General features: G+C 44.7%; 1 protein-coding gene across 5 annotated transcripts; it reads left to right on the top strand.

The window, feature by feature from the left end:
* Nucleotides 1-414: 414 nt before the first annotated feature.
* PPIH (peptidylprolyl isomerase H) lies at nucleotides 415-21518 on the top strand. 5 transcript variants are annotated; one of them, XM_032602465.1, is made up of 10 exons: nucleotides 415-551; nucleotides 905-969; nucleotides 1281-1304; nucleotides 1579-1623; nucleotides 1830-1872; nucleotides 5952-6044; nucleotides 9312-9399; nucleotides 9923-9963; nucleotides 10764-10853; nucleotides 21287-21518. In XM_032602465.1, exons 1-9 carry the CDS (start codon nucleotides 486-488, stop codon nucleotides 10830-10832), a joined length of 534 nt encoding a protein of 177 aa, XP_032458356.1. In that variant the 5' UTR covers nucleotides 415-485; the 3' UTR covers nucleotides 10833-10853; nucleotides 21287-21518. The 5 variants fall into 5 exon arrangements, with proteins under 5 accessions (XP_032458356.1, XP_032458339.1, XP_032458347.1 ...); XM_032602448.1 differs by lacking the exon at nucleotides 21287-21518 and adding an exon at nucleotides 17520-17726; XM_032602456.1 differs by lacking the exon at nucleotides 21287-21518 and adding an exon at nucleotides 17543-17720.
* The last annotated feature ends 6 nt before the right edge of the window (nucleotides 21519-21524 follow it).

The following is a 21524-nucleotide window of genomic DNA, read 5'->3' on the forward strand; positions in this document are numbered from 1 at the left end:
TTCTAAACGCTGAGGATGAACACAGTTCTTGCTTCCGTGGGGCTCCACACTAGTGGACAGGGGTAGAAAACCGCACGTATGACGGTTCACATAGGTCTTAATTTCAAAGGCTGATATGGACCCTGAAGACTGCCTAGTCCAAGCCCCCTAGCCTGAGCGAGAATAATTTGTACTGCACTTTGTGTAGCCAAGTGAGTAGGATGTCCGTTGACCTTGAGCAATAAATGCCCAGTTTTTCCGCCCGGCTCAGCACCCAGGGAGAGTCAGGTGAACTAACAGCTGGCTGACATCCGGGTGGTCGGTACGGAAGGAGGCGCTGGCCACCCACGCAGCGCCCAGTTTGGCGGTGGAGGCGGAGAACTTCCGGGGGCGGGGCTTGGCTTCGGTCGGCTTTTCCTGCGCCTCCGCCGGAGACGAAACCCTCAGAGCAGGGACTGGGTTCGCCGTAACCCCGCACTCCCGACTTCTGCTTCCGGGTCGGAGCCATGGCGGTGGCAAATTCAAGCCCTGTCAATCCCGTGGTATTTTTTGATGTCAGCATTGGCGGCCAGGTGAGGTCCTGGCAGCCACCCAGCCCACCGCCGAAGGGAAAGTGCACGGGGTCTGACAGGCAGATTTCATCCCTTCCCCAGGGGTAACGGACTCGGAAAGCCAGAAAGTGAAAATTGGACCAGAACCTACCGACCTGCGGGGCGGGGTTGGGGAGGAAGGGAGGAAGGGAGAGAGAGGAGGAGTCTTGCCCGTCATGGCGCCCCGCTTGCGGAGGGACTGGGTGGAAAGCTAGCGTAGGCTATGGAGGCGGAAGTGGGAGAGACCAAGCGGCATGTGGGAGGGAGGGTTCCCTGCTCGGTGAGGCCTTCACGGGCTTGGTCTGGGCTTTCTGACCGTCTCCTGCCGGTTGCAGGAAGTTGGCCGCATGAAGATCGAGCTATTTGCAGACGTTGTGCCTAAGACGGCCGAGAATTTTAGGTAAGGAGATGTACCAGCTTTGCTGGATTAACTAAACCAGAAGCTGGACCAGAGTCTGTGGAATCGTCTGCCTGCCTCTGTCCGTCCACTCACTGCCCTTGAGATCTGATTCCTTTGGGTATCGCTCTGAATAGTCTTGACTGTTCCCGTGTCAATTTATGTTGTTAATCTGTATGCCTGAGTGTCTGGACATCTGACTAGCCTGTAGGTGGGCTTGCTAGCGCCGATGCCTGTGCCCTCCCCTCCGAGGTTAGGAGCGCTCACAGGTGTGATGCCATGGTGACTGAATCATTCACTCCTTTCCCTTTCAGGCAGTTCTGCACTGGAGAATTCAGGTCAGTCTCAGACGTGGTTGAGTTCTCTGCTTTCTCCTGAGGGGTATCCTGGGGCTGCAGTGAAGGTATTGGGGAACCACCGGCAGGCCTTGAATGATTGCTGGTGGCAGTAATAGAAGGTAATCCCCCACGGGTCTATCCTCTGTTCATTTGTCTTCTTTACCTCTCTTCTCTGACCATCTTTAGGAGAGGCTCTTTGGTTCAGGTGTGTGGTAAACTGGAAAGGCCTATGATTACCTGTCATCATTTCAAGTCTCTTTCTTTTTGGTTATAGAAAAGATGGGGTTCCCATAGGATACAAAGGGAGCACCTTCCACAGGTAAGGCCTTTGGCAAGCCATACTGGGGGGCTTTTAGGAAAACAAAACGGAGGATAATTCTTAGATCTTGAGAAGGGATGTTTTTATGAACTCAGCAACTGATTTGAAGACTTATTAAAAGCCAAAGTTATAAACATTATATTTTGAAATCAGTGTTATTCTAAACTGCAGAATCTTCTCTCAGGATGCTTTGTTCTCTGTTGCAGGGTCATAAAAGATTTCATGATTCAGGGTGGAGATTTTGTTAATGTAAGTATTGTTCCTGGCCTATTAAGGACTTATAGGTTTGGTTTTTTGCTGTTATTGCAGCTGCTGCTGTTTTTACTTCAGGGACCCAGTCTTAAGGCTTGAGAACAATCGCCAAGTTTGATGGGGGAGAGGGTGGGGATGGGAATGTCCTTCGATGGCTGCTACTCACTGCATCACTAGATGACAGATACCAGCACTTTGAGTCGCTGACTTCCAAATCTCAGCCTTTTAGGACCAGAAAGTGAACTTTCCCAGCATACCAGTAGATGATCCATGACAGACCCAAATTAATTGGTCACATAGAATTTAGCTAGAAATCGGATGTAATTTGTTTTTTCCGAATGGTTGTTAAGTCCCTTTCCAGTGAGCTGAATGCTTATGCCCCATTTTCCTGTCCACTTCTGGAAAGCTGAGTTTTGTTTTTAATCAGAAGTTCATTAGTGGGAAAGGAATCAGCAAGAGAGTTCTGGAAGGATGTTTTCCCTATTCACTGGGAGAGCCCAACGAACTAATCCTTCACTGCTAAGCCTGACTTTATTGTGACGAGACTGTATATATCCCCATATCAAGCCTCCTCCGCTTCCTCCAACCTTGGAAGGTGCTGAATAAACCACATTTACGCTTTCTTAAGCCCACTTTTCTCCTTACCCACCCACTTCTGGGCATGATCTTTCTTGTTAATACCATTTGGTTAGTCATGATGCTGTTTTCTTAGATTTGGGAGACATTCTTTCTCCTTTATATGTAAATTTAGCTTGACTCTCAGGAGTTTTTTAAGATCTCTCTTTCCTATCTAGGTAAGTTTACAAAGTGGCACATTTGGGGCTGAATCAAAATCAGATATGTTTTATTTTATCTGTTTGATGTCGCAAAACTGAGAGATTTTAACCGAAAAATTTTCTCTTTAACATATGGGAAGTAGGGGTACATGAGGCCTGTGTTTCTCATGCAGCAACAGTTGGTTGGAGTCAAGTAACTGCTCCCTTTAGCACGGTGTGTCCTTATTATTAAACCATTTGCTTCCCTTATTTATGTCATCTGCCCCTGTAGGCATTTAAGTTTGCAACACCTGGTCATAACTGATCATAGTAGGGCTTGGGGTGACCATATACTTTTTTATTGGCTGGTAAGAGGGCTGAGAAGCTATTCTCTGCCTTCTTTCCTTTCTTCCCATAGGCTCCTATATTGCCATATTGTCTTAGCAGGGACAGGACCAACTTCTTACGGGTCATTGCCAGAATCTTTGCCAGGCACGCTTGATCACTAGCTGATAGCCCCAGGGTTAGATAGCAGTTGGTCAGCCAGAAGGCTGAGCCTCAGAGAGAAGCAATTACTCAGAGCTACCCTTAGGGCAGAAAAAATGGAATGAGCAAGAGGCAGAAGAAGCAGGATTTGAGACCTTCTAAAGTTGGACCAAGAATATTTGTTTGTTTTAATAAAATTTGTTTTTGGTTTTTTTCTGATTGCAAAAGAAAAGTACAGAAATGAAAATAAATCATCTCTCAAGGAGTCTCGCCTCCCAAGGAATATACTCTTGGCATTTTAGTTTAAAGCTGCCTGTCTTATCATTGCATATATATGTGTGTCAAATATTATTTTTAACAGACTTAAGATCATATGTGTGTTTTAACTTTTTTGTGCTTGATAATTGTCTGCATTTTCCCTTGTCATTGTCTTCTTCCAAAACAATCTTTCTAATAGTTACCTAATATTCCGTTATGAACAGACAATGAATCTATTTGATCAGCCCACTGTTATTGAAGATTTAAGTTGCTTTCTGTTGTTTGCCCTACAAATTAATTTTGTCATTTTCCCTACTGTGGCTTCTGGAGTGCAGAAGATAGTATGATTATATAGAGAATGATGTGGTAACTGTTCTGTTCTCTAGGTTTATTGGGAAATTGGAAATGAACATGTTTTCCTTCTGTATGTATGTATGTATATATTTATGTGGAGTTAAAGGTATAATAGCTTACGTTTACATAGTGCTGTATGGATTGCAAAACACTTTTCTCATAGACACTAATTGGATCTTTATGGCAACGGTATAAGGAGTAGGTAGGTGATTGCATCCTCACTTCATAGTTGAGGAAACTGGGGCTCAGAGATAGGAAGTGACTTCCCCAGCTCAATAATGATAGATCTGAAACTCAAATCCAGTCTTTCCACTATACAGAGCTTGGTTTTATTGATAATTTTTTAAAATAAATTTATTATTTATTTATTGGGCGCGTTGGGTCTTCGTTGCTGCACGCGGGCTTTCTCTAGTTGCGGCGAGCAGGGGCTACTCTTCGTTGTGGTGCGCGGGTTTCTCACTGCAGTGGCTTCTCTTGTTGCGCAGCACGGGCTCTAGGCGCACGGGCTTCAGTAGTTGTGGCACGCGAGCTCAGTAGTTGTGGCCCACGGGTTCTAGAGCGCAGGCTCAGTAGTTGTGGTGCACGGGCTTAGTCGCTTCATGGCATGTGGGATCTTCCTGGACCAGGGCTCGAACCCATGTCCCCTGCACTGACAGGCGGATTCTTAACCACTGCATTACCAGGAAAGTCCCAATAATTTTTAGTCAAAAAACGGTTTGAATTTGAGAGTTTTCTTTTCTTCTTGGCTTATGTTAATTCCCTTTAGTAGGCTTTGCTCCAGTAAGGGCCCCTCGATTCTACACTAGGTCAGTGTATCCACATTCCATCATGTACCCAATATATATATATATTTTTTTTTTTTTTTACCGTGTTGGGTCTTCATTGCTCTGTGCAGGCTTTCTCTAGCTGAGGCTAGCAGGGGCTACTCTCCTCTAGTTGCGGTGAGCAGGGGCTACTCTTCGTTGCGGTGTGTGGCCTTCTCAGAGCAGTGACTTCTCTTGTCGCGGAGCACGGGCTCTAGGTGCACAGGCTTCAGTAGTTGTGACGCGTGGGCTCAGTAGCTGTGGCTCACGGGCTCTAGAGCACAGGCTCAATTGTGGCGCACAGGCTTAGTTGCTCCGCGGCATGTGGGATCTTCCCGGACCAGGGCTTGAACCCGTGTCCCCTGCATTGGCAGACTGATTCTTAACCACTGTGCCACGAGGGAAGTCCTAATATTCTTTTTCTTTACTAACTGGCTGGGAGAGATTGGTCTTTTGGCACTCTCTTGATATTACCTTTAAACCCCAGAGATTCTATTTAAGGTACTGCAAATATGGCCTTGGTCAAGTTGCTTTATTACCCTGACTTAGGTTTGCTCACCTGAAAAATGGGGAAGATGATAATGCTTATTCCACAGAGTTACTGGAAGAGCAAAGAGATAACACAAATAGAGCTAGTTTAAGCATAGATTGGGGATTTATGACAAGGTGTTTCCTGGAACCCAGAGGAAGAAATAGATCTAGGAACTAGAGAGCCACAGAACCAATGAGTCCCTTCTCTCTCTTTCTCTAGCACTCTCTACACATGTGTTGCATTCTCTTTCTCTTCTCCAGTCCACCTTGAAGAAGATAGTTATCTCCAGCTTCCAGGTTTACATGATACAAGTTCAACCTCAAGAGAGCAGCTATTCTACTTCATGTTTCCCAGAGAAGGAACTCTAGTTGGCCCTGCATGAGTTAGGCATCCTCCCCTGGACCTCCCCTGACTTCAACTTTGACCAGGAGGGTGGTATCCTGTTGTATAGATTACACTTCCAAGAGCCCACCCACCTGCATAGTTGGGGGAGTGGAGCCATAGACAGTTAAATAGATTCTCTTATATGACTGCAGGCATGAGAGTCTTTGGGAAGGGCATCGATGCATCGATTATATATGTGATCACTGTACTGCTGTCCTGTGCTTTGCTTGTGTCTTAGCCTATCTTTACCTTTCTAGAGGTCCAGCTGTGACCTGTTGTTTTTTTTCCAGCCCATGAGATGCCCTGGCCAGGTTGTGGGCTGCACGTTCCTTGGATAGGGCTTGCTTTGATTGCAAGATAGGGTCAAAGAGGTGTGGCTCCCAAAGTGACCTGCAAGAGTAAAAGGACTTTAAAGCAGTGAGGCTTGGGGTGCAGCCACTGCTTCCTCTGGGCTCTAGCAGCCAGTGCTCACAAGTGGCTAACACTTCCCTTCTCTCTGCCCAGGGAGATGGTACTGGAGTCGCCAGTATCTACCGGGGGCCATTTGCAGATGAAAATTTTAAGCTTAGACACTCAGCTCCAGGCTTGCTTTCCATGGTAAGTTGGGACCAGTCAAGGTTTTGGGCTAGATTTATAGCCAGCTGACTTCTGGGTCACTCTTGAGGCCCAGTGCTGTTTCTTGGGATGGAAGCAGATGCTTTCCTTCCCTTGCTTGACCCAGGATTCACCTCTGTACTGCCCACCTCTTTCCTCAATCTGGTTTGATTTTGTTGGGCTGGATCCACTAGCAGGCTGGGGAGCCAAAATTGAACTCTGATGTGTGTTTTCTTACTTTGTTTGAGCCAGAACGTGTGGTTGGGCACTCAGCCTTGCTGCTTAGAATGTAGCCAGCTGTGCTTTCAAGACCCAGTGTTCATGGCCCTATCACACCACTCACCAGAACTCGCACAGCACCCATTCCTTTACATTGCCTTCTGGCTGGTCACCCCTTTCAGCTCACTCACCACTCCTCCTTCCCCATCCCAGTACCCTTCCTTCCCATTTATAACCCCACTCACCCATCTCATTCCCCTTTCACCGTCCCCCTGCCCACCTCCTTCAGCCCCTCATCTACACACCCCCACTCGCTCCCCCCTTCACTTGCCCTTATTCACCCCTCACTCCTCATTTCCCCTTCCCCCTCCCACCTTGCTTCTCTTTCACTCTTCAAGCCTCTCCCTCCCTCCTGTCATCATCCATTTCCTTCTGTCAGTGCGCCAAGTCTCACTCCCCCAGACACAATATTTACATGCACACATTCTCTGTCCTGCTTGCCCACTCTTCCACTCATCTACTCAGCCATTCATCAAATAAAGATTGTTGACATACACTGTTTCAGGCCTCATGGTAAGACATGAGGATACAGGCCTGATCCCTGGCCTCGTGACATTTAACATCTAGTGGGGGATCGCACATGCAGAATGATGGGTCCAGTATAGTATAATTCATGCCATCAGTGTAATAAGGGGAGGGTACCTCAGTGTATGTAAAAGTACTGTGAGGGCCCCAAGGAATGAGAGTAATTGCTGCAAGGATCCAAAGAAGTTCTCTACCAGATGGCATTTCAAGTCAAGCAAACTGCCTAGACAAAAGATGTGTGACCATGAAATAGCAGGGTGGCATGGGCAAGGGACAGAAAGTGAGGAAAGTGATGTGAATGGGGAAGGGAATGACTAGTAGAGACCACCAGAGAGGCAGGTGGGTGTAGGGCTTTAAATGCCAGAATAAGGATGAGGTACGTGGACCTTATTTTATAGGATATGGAGAGCCATGCACTTTTTTGAGCAAGGCTGATCAACTTGGTGTTTTAAAACAAAGACCCTGGCTGCAGTGTGAATGGAAGACAGGAGTGGAGAGGGTAGGGCAGAGAAGCCAGTTAGGAGGCTGCCATAATAATTGGGTGAGCCCAGCATAGCAAAGAGTGTACAAGTCTCTTAGGAAAGTGAGGCTGGGCAAGCATGGGTAAAGAGTGCAGAAGTGGCTTAAGTGGGCTTGGATCATCGCCATGAGGACTGCATGCCACTATGTTAGCATCTGGGGAGGAGTCAGAAAATGGAAGGAAGCCTTGGTCTCTGTTCCCTTCAGGCTGACACTAGTTAAGTTGTGCTGTCACACATCTTGTAGCATAATTGTTTTTGCTTCCATCCTCCACTAAATAATGCATTCCTCAAGGGCAGGGACTGAGTCTCATTGATCTCCAAGCCTGAGTACCTGATACAGCAAGGTGCTGGGCAGATACTGATGAATGACTGAAGGATAATCAGAATAAAGGCTAATGTTGAGCACATACTCAGCAGCACTGTATTTGCATTAATTCATTTCACTTCTCTCGTTATTCCTTCGAGCTAGGTACAAATGAGGAGACTGAGGCACAGAGAGGTTATGTGGCTAAACTAGATCCCAGTCAGTGATGGAGCTGGGATTCAAGCTCAGTCGTCTGGCTCCAGAGCTTATTCCCTAAACCAGTAAGCTATCCTTCCTGGAAGAATGGATAAGTGCGAGGCTAAGGGCAGAGAGTGTCCTGAGCTAAAAACACATGTTGTCTGACTGTTTTCCTGTCTGCTTGCTAGTAAATGTTTATACATTGAGCAGCAAGATAGATAAATAGATAGATAGAAGAAACAGAAAGAAGGGAGGGAGGAAGGAAGGAAGAATTGGGACCACTGAGGAGTGGTCAATTCCACTCCTCAGGGCAATTCCAGAGTGTAGGTCTATTCTGACTGGCTCAGGCTGTCCCTTGCTTTCATATGTGAGATGTTCCTGCATACATGTACAAAAACCCCAAACAGCCTCGTCTCGCATGGGGAATTTCTAAAATATAATGTGACATCCCTAACTAGAGCTTACCCCTAGACAATGTCTTTAATGTATTTCATATACATTTTTATTCCTTCAGTGTTGAACACAGACTCAACCAATTTAATTCCATTAAGCATCCAGTTAAGGCTAGTGACCTATCTAATGATTTCCTGTGTTGCCTCTATATTATTACTTTGATGAGACCTGTGCTCTTAATAGTACTAGTTCTTTCAGTTTTCCATTTTCCATTAATTTTTTTCCAAAATAATGTAAATATGCATTGGAATACTCACGTAGTTACACAGACATTGTGGTAAGGCAGTGCTGCTGAAACGTGATGTGGGTTTGCTGATTACTTTGCGTTGTAATTATAGACTGTTCTTTTATTTTATTTTATTTTTTTAGACTGTTCTTTTATAATGTATTGTGAAATATAATGATATGAAGACAATTTCAAGGGAGGAAAAGGGAAGGGATATGGCTGAAGAATTTGAGATTCTTGATTTAAAAAACTTTTACCAGTAAAATTCAATAATAAAGGATTTGGGGTGTAGCTGTAAAAAGCAAATGTCATTGATTAAATGTAGTCTTTTTTTCTAGCATAGCACTAGCATAGCAGCTTCTTGCCCCTTAAATTTTCTTATTACCATTGTTAAGGGACAGTACAGAGTCATTCAGACAAAGTAGCTTATGGCACAGGCAACAGGCTTTTTCTCAGCTGGTACCTAATTTGTAAGTGTAATCCAGTTATTACTGGTTTTGGAATAAATACAGCAATTCTGGTTCTATAATCAATTGTTCCCATTATAAAAATTCACAGTGTAGGAGGGCAGAAATTGTGTATTCTCTTCCTCTCTGTATTCTGTTCCTCTCTGTATCCTTGGGTCCTAGCTCATAGTAGATGCTCAGTCAGGTTTGCTGAAAGAAAGCATGGAGGACTCAGGGCTACAGGCTCTTTTGGGGAGTTTTGTCCTTTGGCTAACATGGCCAGGAAAACTCACTGCAGATATATTTGGTTTCCATCAGGCAAACAGTGGTCCCAGTACCAACGGCTGCCAGTTTTTCATCACCTGCTCTAAGTGTGATTGGCTAGATGGGAAGCACGTGGTGTTTGGTGAGTCCTGTTCCTGTCCTAGTCCAAGCCCAATTCACCCAGAGTGGGACTTCCTATGGAACTGGTCCCCTGACTCTTGTACCAAGAGTGCTCGTCAGATGTGACTGCCCTGGGTAGTAGTAGGAAAGGTAGAAGCCATGGGAGGTGGGGAGGATTTGTGGTTAGAGAGCTAGAGGGGAGGATTTGTGGTTAGAGAGCTAGAGGGGAGGATGAAGGAGCCATCTGATGTAGTGAGTAACCACCAGGGCAATAGGTGTGTCTGAGAGGGGATGGTAGCACTTAAGAAATACCACACACAGGCAGCATGGTATAGTGGAGCTTTGCAATTGCTCAGACCTAGTTTTGAGCCCTAACTCTGCTACTTACCACCTGTGACCTTGGGCAACATTTCACTTCCACTGAATATTAATTTTCTGATGTTAGTCTGAGGATCAAATGAGATAATGGCTGAGAATGGGCCTTGGAGGCTGGAAAGTACTGTGCAAACGAGAGTAATAAAGTCCAGCTCATACTCTTTCTACAGGAAAAATCATTGATGGACTTCTGGTGATGAGAAAGATTGAGGTGAGTCCTGTTTTGATCTCCTCTTTCTCAGCCATTCTGGCCTAGTACTACCTCACTAGTGTCGAGGCGCGGGAGAACCATGAGTGGGCTCTGGTTAGGCCCAGGCTTCACTCCTCCAGCTTCAGGGAGGAGGAGAGGGAGGAGAGATCATGTACCTCCCAAGGGTTCTGGGCCCTCAGCCTCTCCGGTGCGGTGCCTACTGAGCTTTGGCCTCTGCTGTCTCCTCCATCTAGTTGAGAAAATCCTCTTCAGCATTTTACTCAAGGTCCTTCATGATCAGGTCCCTGCCTCCCTCTCCACGACCCCTTCTGCTACTGCCACTTCCACATTCTAGTCCCGTCAGGCTACGAGCCCTCCTCTAAACACGCATACACGTCCCTGCCTCTTGCTCCTTCCTGCCCTCAAGTCTTTGCTCAGGCTGTTTCCTCTACCGAGGTGTTCTCCCTTCTTTTCCTCCTGGTGGGATCCCATCCATCCTTCTGGGCGCAGCTCAAATATCCCCTGTTCTGTGAATCCTTCCCTGGCCTGTGCAAGCAGCAGTTTAGTTGCTTCCTCACCCTGTATACAACTCGCTCTTATGACTTACTACATTGTTACATGTCATGGGTTTGATGTTTTCTAAATGTTGTACATTTTCTCTTTGATATGTATTATATTCTTCCCCTGTCTGCTACGCTACAGACTGTTGTCAGATCAGCCTGTAAGCTCTGAGTCCTTAGCCTAGGGGCCTGCAGGCATCAGTAAGTGTGTGGTGGGGGAGTGTCTGAGTGGAGGAGTCACCACTGTGCTTTCTCTCCTAGAATGTTCCCACAGGCCCCAACAATAAACCCAAGCTGCCTGTGGTGATCTCACAGTGTGGAGAGATGTAGTCCAGAGGAAGACTGAATCAGGTAAGTGTGTCTTTCTTGAGCAGGAGTCAGGACCCCAGAGAAGGCAGCTGGTCTAGTGGAAAGAACTTTAGACCTGAAGACACGGGATTGAGCCCATTTCCTCTCTGCGTGCCCTGGGAGAAGTCAATTCCCCTTATTGAGCCTGTTTTCTCATCTGCCAAATGGTGATAATACGTATCTCCTCAGGTCACCGTGAGCATCACAAGAGAAAGGGTTGGTCGGACACTTTACTTTTCTAACACTTTATAGTTTACAAAGTATCAACCTGAAAACCATCAGGCACTTTCTGACAGCACTCTTAGACTCTAGTTCCATTTAGTAGTCCCTCTATGAAGACCTGGCTCCATCCCTGGGTCATTCCCTTCTGGGACCAGCCTGGGCAGCCAGGAGACACCCCTATCATGCCTGTCGTCAGAACCGACGCTGCAGTTCCAGCCCCTGACTTTGTATTTGCCAGCCTCATAGGTGAATGTGACACATTTCTCAGCCTACATAGACTCACTTCCTACCCAGACTTGTCACTCACTGCCTGCTCTGTGCTGGGCACCATTCTGAGCATGGGGATGGGGGAAAGAATTGAAAGATGCCTCCACCCTTTAGGAGCTTATGGAGAATAAAACACATTCTCAGAGGTGATCACTAGTAATATGAGTGATGTTGTTAAGGATTAATAAGAGTTCAAGAAAGAAATTGATCACTTCCAGCTGGGTAAAGGATGGTAGTGCTTTGCCTTTCTTTTCTTTTTTTCTTTAATTTTCAAACCTGCAGAAAAGTTGGAAGAGTAGTACATTGAACACCTATCTACCTTTCACCTAGATTCACCAATGTTTAACATTCTTGTTTTATCATTTTACTTTGACATTTGTTTCTTTCCCTTCTTCCCTCTCCTCCCATTTCCATTACTCTCCTGCTCTTCTTCCTTCTTTCCTTCCTTTCCCTTTCTTCATTGCTTTTCCATCTGGAAGTTGAGGACTTCTTGACACTTTACCCCAGAATACTTCAGCAAGTGACTCCTAAAAATAAGAGCGTCCTGCATAATCACAATAGTGTTGTCTAATATACATGCTCAAACTTCCTCAGTTGTCCACAAAGTAACTTTTTTTAGCTCTAAAACAAGAAATCCATTCCAGGTTCACATATTTCATTTGATTGTTTATTTTTAGTTATGAAAGCAACATCATCTCCTGAAATGAGGTATGAAAATTTTCCCAGAAAACAGTTAAGGCCCTCCCCTTAACAGCTCACTCTCAGCCACATCCCCATCCCACTGCTCTCCTCAGAGGTAACTTGTTCATCAGTTTGATGTATGTCCATAGGGCCTTTTCTTTGCCCATCTAATTTTGGGAGGTTTTGTTTTTCCTAAATGGCATCATACTGTTTGTTCATCACTTTATTTCCATTTGATCTTATGTCTGGAAGACTTTTCCTCCTCCATTCATGTAAAACTCTGTTGTATTTAAACAAAACAAAATTGATATAATATGCTCTAAGACGTTTGTAGCAAATATTTTATTTTACCTTTCTCTTAATGATTTGAATAATTATACATTCTGAGTCTTAGTTCTTTACATGTTTTGACCATTTTGTCTAGAATATATTTTAAGAAAAAACTGGCAGTGGGTTTAACTTTGGTGGTATCCTTTCTTAAACAGAAGTTCTAAATTTTGATGAGATCAAAATTTTTAATCTTTTCCCTTGTGTTGTGTTTTATCTTGTTTAAGAAGGTCCTTACTACAATCATGATGCCTTCTGTATTTTTTCTAGTGTTTCTATAGTTTTATTTGTATACTTGTAAAATTATCTAGAATTTATTTTTCTGGACTCTGCCTTTTTTTCAAATGGAGATCTAGTCAAATACCAGATCATCTTAATGACTGTGTATACCTCCTTCTGTGACTTACTTTGTGTTCACAGCATCTGGCACTTACAGGCATTCAGTTAAAATTTATTACATGAGTTAATAGAGAGGGAGAATGTCAGGCATTTTAGGCAGGGAACTGGTGTGAGCAAATGCCAGGGCAGGAATGCACAAGTGTGTGCTGGAAGCTCACGTGGACTCTCTTGTTCAGCCAAATGCTCCCTTCTCAGGCCTAGTTGACACGCTGAGCTTTCTTTTCTGCCAGTACTGGGGGCCCCAGGCTCAACGTGCTCTCCCCCTGCCCTTGCTGCTGGCCATTCCCTCTCCTACTCGTTTCTTGGCTGAACTAAAGTTGAGCTCATAAGTCCTTTTCCTTCCAAAGAGTGACCACTGATCACCACCAGAGGACAGCAGATTACAAAAACAATAAAATTTAGAAATCCTTTTATGTTTAGGGCCTTTTCTCTATTTTTCTGAGACCCTTACAGAAAGTTACTGGAAATACACGTTAGGAGTTTGTTTTCTGAGGGTGGGCGATCATCAGCCCTCCTCTCCTCACCCGCTATTAGCAAAGGTCACGTAAACATTTGCCCCCATAAGCCCTTCCTTTTAGCCTACAACCCCAAGCAGAACAAATTCCATGGAGGACATTTGATGCTCCAGAGGCCCTCTAGACCAGAACTTTCCAGTAGGCATTCCTTTCTGTGATGGTGGAAATGTTCCGTATCTGTGCTGTCCATTATGGTAGCTTCCAGCTACATGTGACCGTTGAACACTGGAAAAATGTGACTGGTGTGACTGAGGGACTGAATTTTTACTTTTATTTAATTTTAGTTAAATTTAAAGAGCCACATGTGGTACCTCCAATTTAGTCTTTATCTAACCTTGACCTGCTCAGAATTAAATCTTTCATAGCTTATATTTAGAGACAATACAGTAAAAGCAGTTATATCACTTACTGAATATTTCTTGTGCTCAAATTCTGAGCTAAGAACCTTACTTTAATTATCTCATTTAACTTTACCAAGTTAAAAACTCAGGGGCTTCCCTGGTGGCGCAGTGGTTGAGAGTCCGCCTGCCGATGCAGGGGACACGGGTTCATGCCCCGGTCCAGGAAGATCCCACATGCCGCAAAAAACAAACAAACAAAAAAACTCATAGGTTTTAAGGTGTTAGGGAATCTAGGTGGCAGTCTGACCTTAAGGCATTCCACAGATGGGTTCCCCACTTTGGGTTTTTGAGTAATGGATTTGGGAGAAAGTAAGGAAAGTAAGTAAAAGATTTGGGAGTATGGTATCATTTCGTCATGTTTCTTCCCAGCTGTGAAGTTACAAGCATCTCTGATTTCTAAAGGAGTATTTCAGATCCCTCAGGTTGTTTGAGGGCAGAATAATGCTTGACAGCCAGCGTAGATGATGTTTTTAAGTCCTACTAGGCAGTATTTCTCAAACTTTAATGTACATATGAATCACCAGGAGATCTTGTTAAGGTGCTGGTTCTGATTCAGTGGGTCTGGATGCAACTTAAGATTTTGCATTTCTAACCAGCTGTCAGGTGATGCTGATGCTGACTTGGAGTGGCAAGGCTACAGGGGAATAACAGTCTGTCTTTCAATTGAGAACCCACCATATTCCAATCAGAAAAGACCCAGGAGGAGATAATCTCTTGGTGGCATTGGTCCAGCAGGAATCTACTGCATTCAGATCCAGAGATCACCTAATCATGCATTTAAGGCCTGTGCCTAGTCGCTGGAAATAGAAGATAGGAAGGAGACAGAAGATAGGTGAAGTCACTTGATCAACTGTGCCTCCCTGTGAAGAACTTCCTTCCACAACTTCTTTTGTGCTTTACCTTAGGTCCTGACTTTGGTTTTAGTGAAAATGAAGTTTTCTGTATAACTCTAGGTATAGTAACCTCGGTTTTATCTCAGTGGGTCCTGTGAAAGCTTTTTACCTTGAATTTGATTAGGTATACATAAACGAACTTTGGGCCTCAGGATTCTCCTGCCCAGTCTGAACTGGGTTCTTGGCGACTTACAACTGCATGGGGGGGCGGGTGGGGGTGGGGCGTGGAACCTCTGTTTTGAAAACCTGAGAGTCTCTTGGAAAAGAGTGGCTGTGAGCTCTGACAGCCCTGCTAATCTCCCTGTGATCCCCAGGCCTGGTACTATCAAGCAGCAGAGATCTTTCTTTAGTTCATTGTTTCCTAAATTTCCCTGAAGATGAGAATCACGTAGGGGCACTTGCTAAACCTACTAATTCCCAGATCCCCCCCCTGAAGAGTTTGAGTGAATTTGAGGTAGGATCCAGGATGCTATGTTGCTTCAGATGCTTCTTATCAGAGAAATGTGGGTAACCCTGCTTTAGGTGGTGCTGGTTGAATGTTTTTTAACATTTGTCTCTTAGAAAAAAATATAATTATACAGCACCTAGTTTTACAGGTATTATAGCTTACAATGAGGTGTTATTCGAGTTCACATAGTCAGTAGGTTAAAAATTAATTGTACCTGTGGATGGTGGGTATGGTAAGAGCTGTGACACTGCTGTTGGAATGACTGAGGTTTAGGAAATACTGTCCCCCAATCTGGGATTTCCTGTAGATGTGATACATTCCTGTAAAGGAAGATTCTGAAAGACACATTGGTGGCACGTGGGCTGGTCTTTCATTAATTAAGATAGGTCCCACACTGCAGATGAGGCAACAAACTTGGAAAGCCCAGTTCCTGCCTTAAAGGAACTCACAGTCTCTTGGGGAAACTGACAATTACAGTACAGTAAAGCACTGAACTGGAGGTTTTAAGACGAACGAAGGAAAGTGAATGCCTGTGTCTGCCTGGAGTGTTTGGGAAGACCGCAGAAGAGATGTTTCAGCTGAGTACATGAAAGAATGGAGTTTGTCAGGGTAGCTAAAACTGGGGAGGGCATTCCAGGCAGAGGGAATGGCATGAGCAAAGGCACCAAGCAGGAAACAGCAGGAAGTGTAAGGGAAACTGCAAATAATTCAATATAGCCAAAGCAGGAAGATAAGAAAAGCAAACTGTAAGAGGCGAGGCTAGAGGAGGCCAGGGCCAGCTGTGAGATCCAGTGCAGGCTGAGGTATTCATATGTTAACCTGAGGATGGGGGTGAGCTTCAGGCAGTGTGTACATCTTTCCCCCCTAGGATGAGAGTCCATCATGCTCCTGAGATTCCAAAGGGTAGCCTGACCCTCCAAAAAGAACCAGGCCAGTAAGAGCCACTGAAGGATTTTGAGCAGAACACTGTAATTGACTTGACTTATTCAGAAGATGATTCTAGCAGCAGTGCGGAGGATAGGCTAGAGGCCAGTGAGGTGTCCACTGCAGCAGTCCGGGCCAGAGCAGAGGTTCCACATGAAAATACGCGTCTAGGGAGCACCAGAGATGTGGCAGCAAATATTTGCATGCCTGCTGGGTGTGTAACACCGCTCCCTGCCCTGAAAGTCAGAAGCCCTGCCAGCTAAAAAGGGCGGGGAGGGGAGAATGGCTCCATTCCAGTCCCTCCAGTACAAGGGTGAAGCTCCCTGCCCTGTAACCAGGCCTTACACACAGAGGGATACATCACGTCCATGGAATACTATATAGCCTTAAAAAGAAAGAGGTAGATCTGTATCTGTTGGCAGATTTCTAAGGCAAATTAAGGGACAAAGTCAAGATGTAGTACATTATGTAAACATGATGCTATTTATTTTGAATTACTCTTTCAGAAATTACTGTAGTGATAGATAGCTGACTGGTAGTAATGGTTACCTCTGCAGAGTAGAGATAGCAAAGAGACTTTCGTTTCAGTTTATATTGTCCTGTATATGCTTGAATTTTCTACACTGGGCATGTATTTTATAATAGAAATACATACTGTATATATGTAGTTTTAACTAATCCTAGTTCCTCCCAGCCCTTCCCAGAAGCATGTAGCTAACATCAGTTTGTGAATCATTCCCTGGTCCCCTCCTGGGTGCACCCACAGTACTTGGTTCATCTCTCTATTACAGCATTTAACACAGTGTATCATGAATATGCTGGTCTGGTTTTCTCTAGACTGAGAACTCCTTGAGGCAGGGACCATGCTGACTAACACAGTGCCTGGTCAGTGATAGAGCTTAGGTCCCGGAGCACCATGCAACTTATAAAGTGCATTTATACATTTTTGTACATTCTGCTTGAGGGCCCAGGGTTAAACTTCTGTCTGAGCCTGCGGTATGATGCCAGGACCCACTGTGCTCTGGAGGAAGAGGGGTGCGGTCATGTTTGGGGGGAGGGGAGCAGTAGTAACTGAGTGTACTCACCCTGTTCTTTTAGGACAGCTAACTCCAAGGCCATAAACAGAGGGTGTGGAGTTTCCTTTCTTTATAACCCTGGGACCAATCAAGGAAAAGGATTGCTCTTTGTTCTGGAGCTCCACAGAGAGCCATCAAGGTCTGGCAGAAAGCACACAGACTTCGGAGCCAAGTAGACCAGGAAGCCCCATCAGTGTCAGGCCATTAAACCCCTTGGAGCCCTAGTTTTTCCCTCCACTTAATTATAAATAATATATACTACACAGAGTTGTGAAGGGTAAATAATAAAGGAGACAGTGTATTGGCCGTAAATATTAGTTTCTTTCTTGGTTCTGTGTAACACACCTCTCAGCTCTGCTCTGGGGCACCAAAGGTCTGGCCTGTGGCAAGAATCAAAGTGGTCTGCTCTTTGGGGAAAGGAGGGTTCGGGGTGTAGAGGAGAGCTGCGAGTGTTTTCTCTCATGGACTGTCCCCTCCCCGTTCCTCTGAGCTGCTTCTCTCTTCCATCTCTCACAGACCCTCCACATCTGCCATTGCAGGCCTTCCCTTGCTCGGGGTGACGTTCTTGAGTAAGATAAGCTGGATTGGCCCCTGTGTTTGCTTCCCTGCCTGCTGCTGCCCCATTTGATCAAAAGACCTTGGAAGTATCACAGACTCAGAAGCCAAGATTTTGTGTTTAAGTTTTCAACTGTAAATAAAGTTGTTCTTTTTTTTTTTTTGGTTTTTTTTTTTTTTTTTTTTTTTAACCGTGTGTTGTGTTCTTTTTAAATGGTTGTAATGATAGCCCTGTTTCCTCACTTCTTAGCTCCAGCTAGGAGTACTGACTCTCCCCAGAGGCCAGCATGGGCCAGAGCCAGGCCCTTGATATGTAGAGTTGATGCCTCAGACTTACAAGCAGTTGTAGCAGTCCCCTCTTAGGTTCAAGCTGATCGGGCAAAGAAGGCAAAGCCCCAGGGCCTTATGTTTCCAGTAGGTTCATTTTGGTTAGTTCTAGAGCCTGTGGGTGAAGGGTCACTAGCTTGGGATATTTTTGGATGGGAGACCATTTGGTAGAATGTGTCTTGATCGTGATGAAGTGGAAATCATTTATTAATAGTTAAAAATCTTGGTTTGAATCCGAAGTCATTTTTTAAACAGTTGAGGACTTGAGATGTTCACTTCCCCATTTCAGAGCCTCAGTTTCCTCATCTGTAAAATGGGGATAATAATACTACTTCACAGCATTGTCGAAAGGGTCAAACAAGAGAATGGAGATGAGGATAACTTGTAGACAGTAACGTGCGTTGGAAAATTTTGTTTTGAAAGGAAATAAAAGGATAACAAAAACATAAAAGATAAAAAGATCCCATTGAGTGTAATGTTCAGGAGGTAAAGGGAGTTCCCTCGTATTCCTTTCATGAGGCAGTTTCTGTTATCCCATTCCTACTTTCTCCTGGCTCATGGCAGGGATGACTCATAACTACTAGCAGCAGGCTACTGCAGCAGCAGAGTAGCAGAGAGCTGAATTCTGTGATAAAACAGAACCAGGCTAAAAGTGCCATTTCAGTGTACTGGGGGACAAGAAAGGTGGTGAGATATACAAGGGCCCTATAGTTTGGATATTTGCAACTGTCTAGCTGAGTAAACAGGATTCAGGGCACACGGGGAAGAAAGGGTTGTGATCTAGTGGAGGAGAAATCTTCAAGTAACTAAACGGGGTAGAATTATAAAGAGAGAGGAAGGAGGATGAGCAGCTGGGATCCTGAGCTGATGTTCTTATGATGGGCCATTCAGTTGAATTCAGTTACACTTGGCACCTGCATTCTTTGCCAGTTTCTGTCCTGGGCACTGGAGCTGCAAAGATGAGTAAGATGTGGCCTGTGTTTGTGACAGGGGATAGGCATGGTTTGGATTCAGTGTGGTGAGTGTTAGAACGTGAGCCCTTATGAGGACAGGAAAGTTGGCCGTTTTTGTTTTTCACTGCCGTCTCCAGCACCTAGTAGCCAGTGAGTGTTCAATAAATATTTGTTGTGTGAATGATAGTGGTATGTATAAGATGCTATGGGAGCAGAGTGGAAAGATTGGGGGTGAGAGGAAGAGGCAACGTTTGAGGTAAGTATTGACAGATTGGTTGGAATTAGCTAGGAGATAAGGGTGGGAGTATGTTTTGGGGCCCAGAGTCTGTTAGAGATGGGGACAAGGTGAAAGTTGTGCAGAGGAGATTCTTGGAATGAAACCACTTGCCTTTCACATCACTTAAAGGTAGACACTGGAGCTGTGGTCACCACACTGGGCTCTCAGGGTGGCAAGGGGACTAGCATGGCTTGGGGAGCTCCCACCTTGGAACAGGAGATGGATTTTGACATGAACTGTTTCTCCTCCAGTGCTTCAGTACCATCTCTGCAGTGGCAGAGAGGGGGCTACAAGGAAACGAGTTTCTTAAATCACTCATCTTCATGTTCACTGAGCATGAAGAGAGACTTCAGTGAAGTAATTGGATGAGTAAGTAATGATACTTCTAAGTAACATTTTAAAGACAAATATTACAGAATTTATATTTCTGCTTGAGAAGCCATCCCTTCAAAGCAGTTACATAAGGAAGGTTACTTATTCTCAGAGGTGCTGCTGCCATTATTCTAAGTGCCTTTGTAACTCCACTTTGGGGAAAAGCTCTCAAGCCTATGGGGCACACTTTTAAATTTCCTAAGTGTTGGCAGAATTGCCTTTGAGGAAATATTTTCTCTTTAACAGTCAAAAGTCACCTGGAGCTGGAACAGATGAACAGCAGCTCCGGGATCCACCTACTTCTCTCCCTTCACACTTGCTGCCGCAGACCTTTTTCACCTGGATTACTGGTGCTGCTGCCCAGATGACCTCTCTGCTGCCAGTACCTTCTTCTCCAACCCATTTTCTACATCACATTATTCACTTGACACATTAATTAAGATATTGTGTGTCAGGGACTATGCTAGATGCCTCAGGAACTCATAGGCTGGCAGGGAAGATATAATGAGTGCAGTACAGTGTGTTAGGAGAGGGTCTCCTAACCTAGTAACATCTGAGGCAAGACCTAGAGGATGAAGAGTTAAGCAGGCAAAGGAGAAGGGAGAAAGGAAGAATGTTATAAGTAGAGGGAATAGTATGTGATAGCTCAAAGGAAGCAGTGGCTAAAAGGTCACCTGGAAGATTGGACAGGGAATGTGACAGAAGAGTAGGAAGTAAGTTTAGAGGTCATGCAGGGTCCTGCCAACCACATTAAGGAATCTGGACAATCCTGTGGGTGGTGTAGTCACTAAAGATTTTAAGTAAGACAGTGTCGTGATCAGATGGATGTTTTCAAAAGAACACTGGATACTGTGATGGGGAATATTAGAGTAAGGAAGGTAGAGACACTGGCTAGGAGGCCACAGCAGTGCTGTAAGCCAGGGGTTGGCAGGCCAGGTGTCACTCCCTATTTTTCAGTGGTTCATGAGCGAAGAATAAGAATGATTTTTAAATGTTTAAATAGTTGGGGGAAAAAAAGTTTAAATAGTTGAAAAATCTAAAGAATATTTTGTGACATAAAAATTGCATGAAATTCAAATTTCAGTGTCCATAAATTACATTTTTTTGGACCACAGATGCACTTGTTTACTGATTGTCTGTGGTTACTTTCAGGCTCTAGATTTGAGTAGTTGAGAATCTGGCCTGCACAGCTTAAAACACTACCTGGCCCCTATAGAAAAGGTGCCTACTCCTGCTCTGAGCAATGGATGATGATGGCCTACACTAAAGTAGCAGCAGTAGGAAGGAAGAAACTCTGGATTGGCATTTAGAGATTTTTTTAGGACTGATTCAGGGAGGCCTTTAAGGGGTGGAATTTACAGGCCTAGATGATACAGATGGGGTGAGGACTACTGCACTAGCCTCCTAGCTGGTCTCCCTACTTTCATTTTTGCCCCTCTGCAGCCCATTCACTATTCCCCAGCCATTAAAGAAAAAAAAAAAGTGCCATTCCCTACTTTCAATTCTAAAATTACTCTTCTCACTGTTGCCCTTAGGTTAAGTTTCAGATAAAATGTTCCTAATTTAACCCTGCCTACCTCTATAACCCAAATGTCTTCATTCTGGTCTTACTGGACTACTTTAGTTGTATTTGCCCCAGACCCCATCTCTTCTTGCCTCCTACGCCTTTGCATAAACCTCCATGTGCTTGGAGTCTGCACTAAACCTTCTCCCCACCGCCACTCCCAAAATGCTTTGTGCATTTGCAGCGCTGTAGTGTTGGGTGTGTTGCATGTTTAAATTTCTGCGTTTATCCCTAGACTGAATTTAAGAAGGCAGCAACTGGCGCACTTGTCCATACCCAGCAGATAGTAGACGCTTAATAAAGAACGAACTAAGGTGGACGACTTCATCTACATCATGCGGCAGCCTCAATTACAAATCGTTTGTGAAACGTGCATAGTAATCCCTGTTTCACATGGCTGTTTTAAGAATAAAATGCACGAAAAATGCCTAGCGTGCTCAATAAACGTGAGGTGAAATTAAACCTGATTTGTG

Source organism: Phocoena sinus, chromosome 1, assembly GCF_008692025.1.
Source record: "Phocoena sinus isolate mPhoSin1 chromosome 1, mPhoSin1.pri, whole genome shotgun sequence".
NCBI lineage: Eukaryota > Metazoa > Chordata > Mammalia > Artiodactyla > Phocoenidae > Phocoena > Phocoena sinus.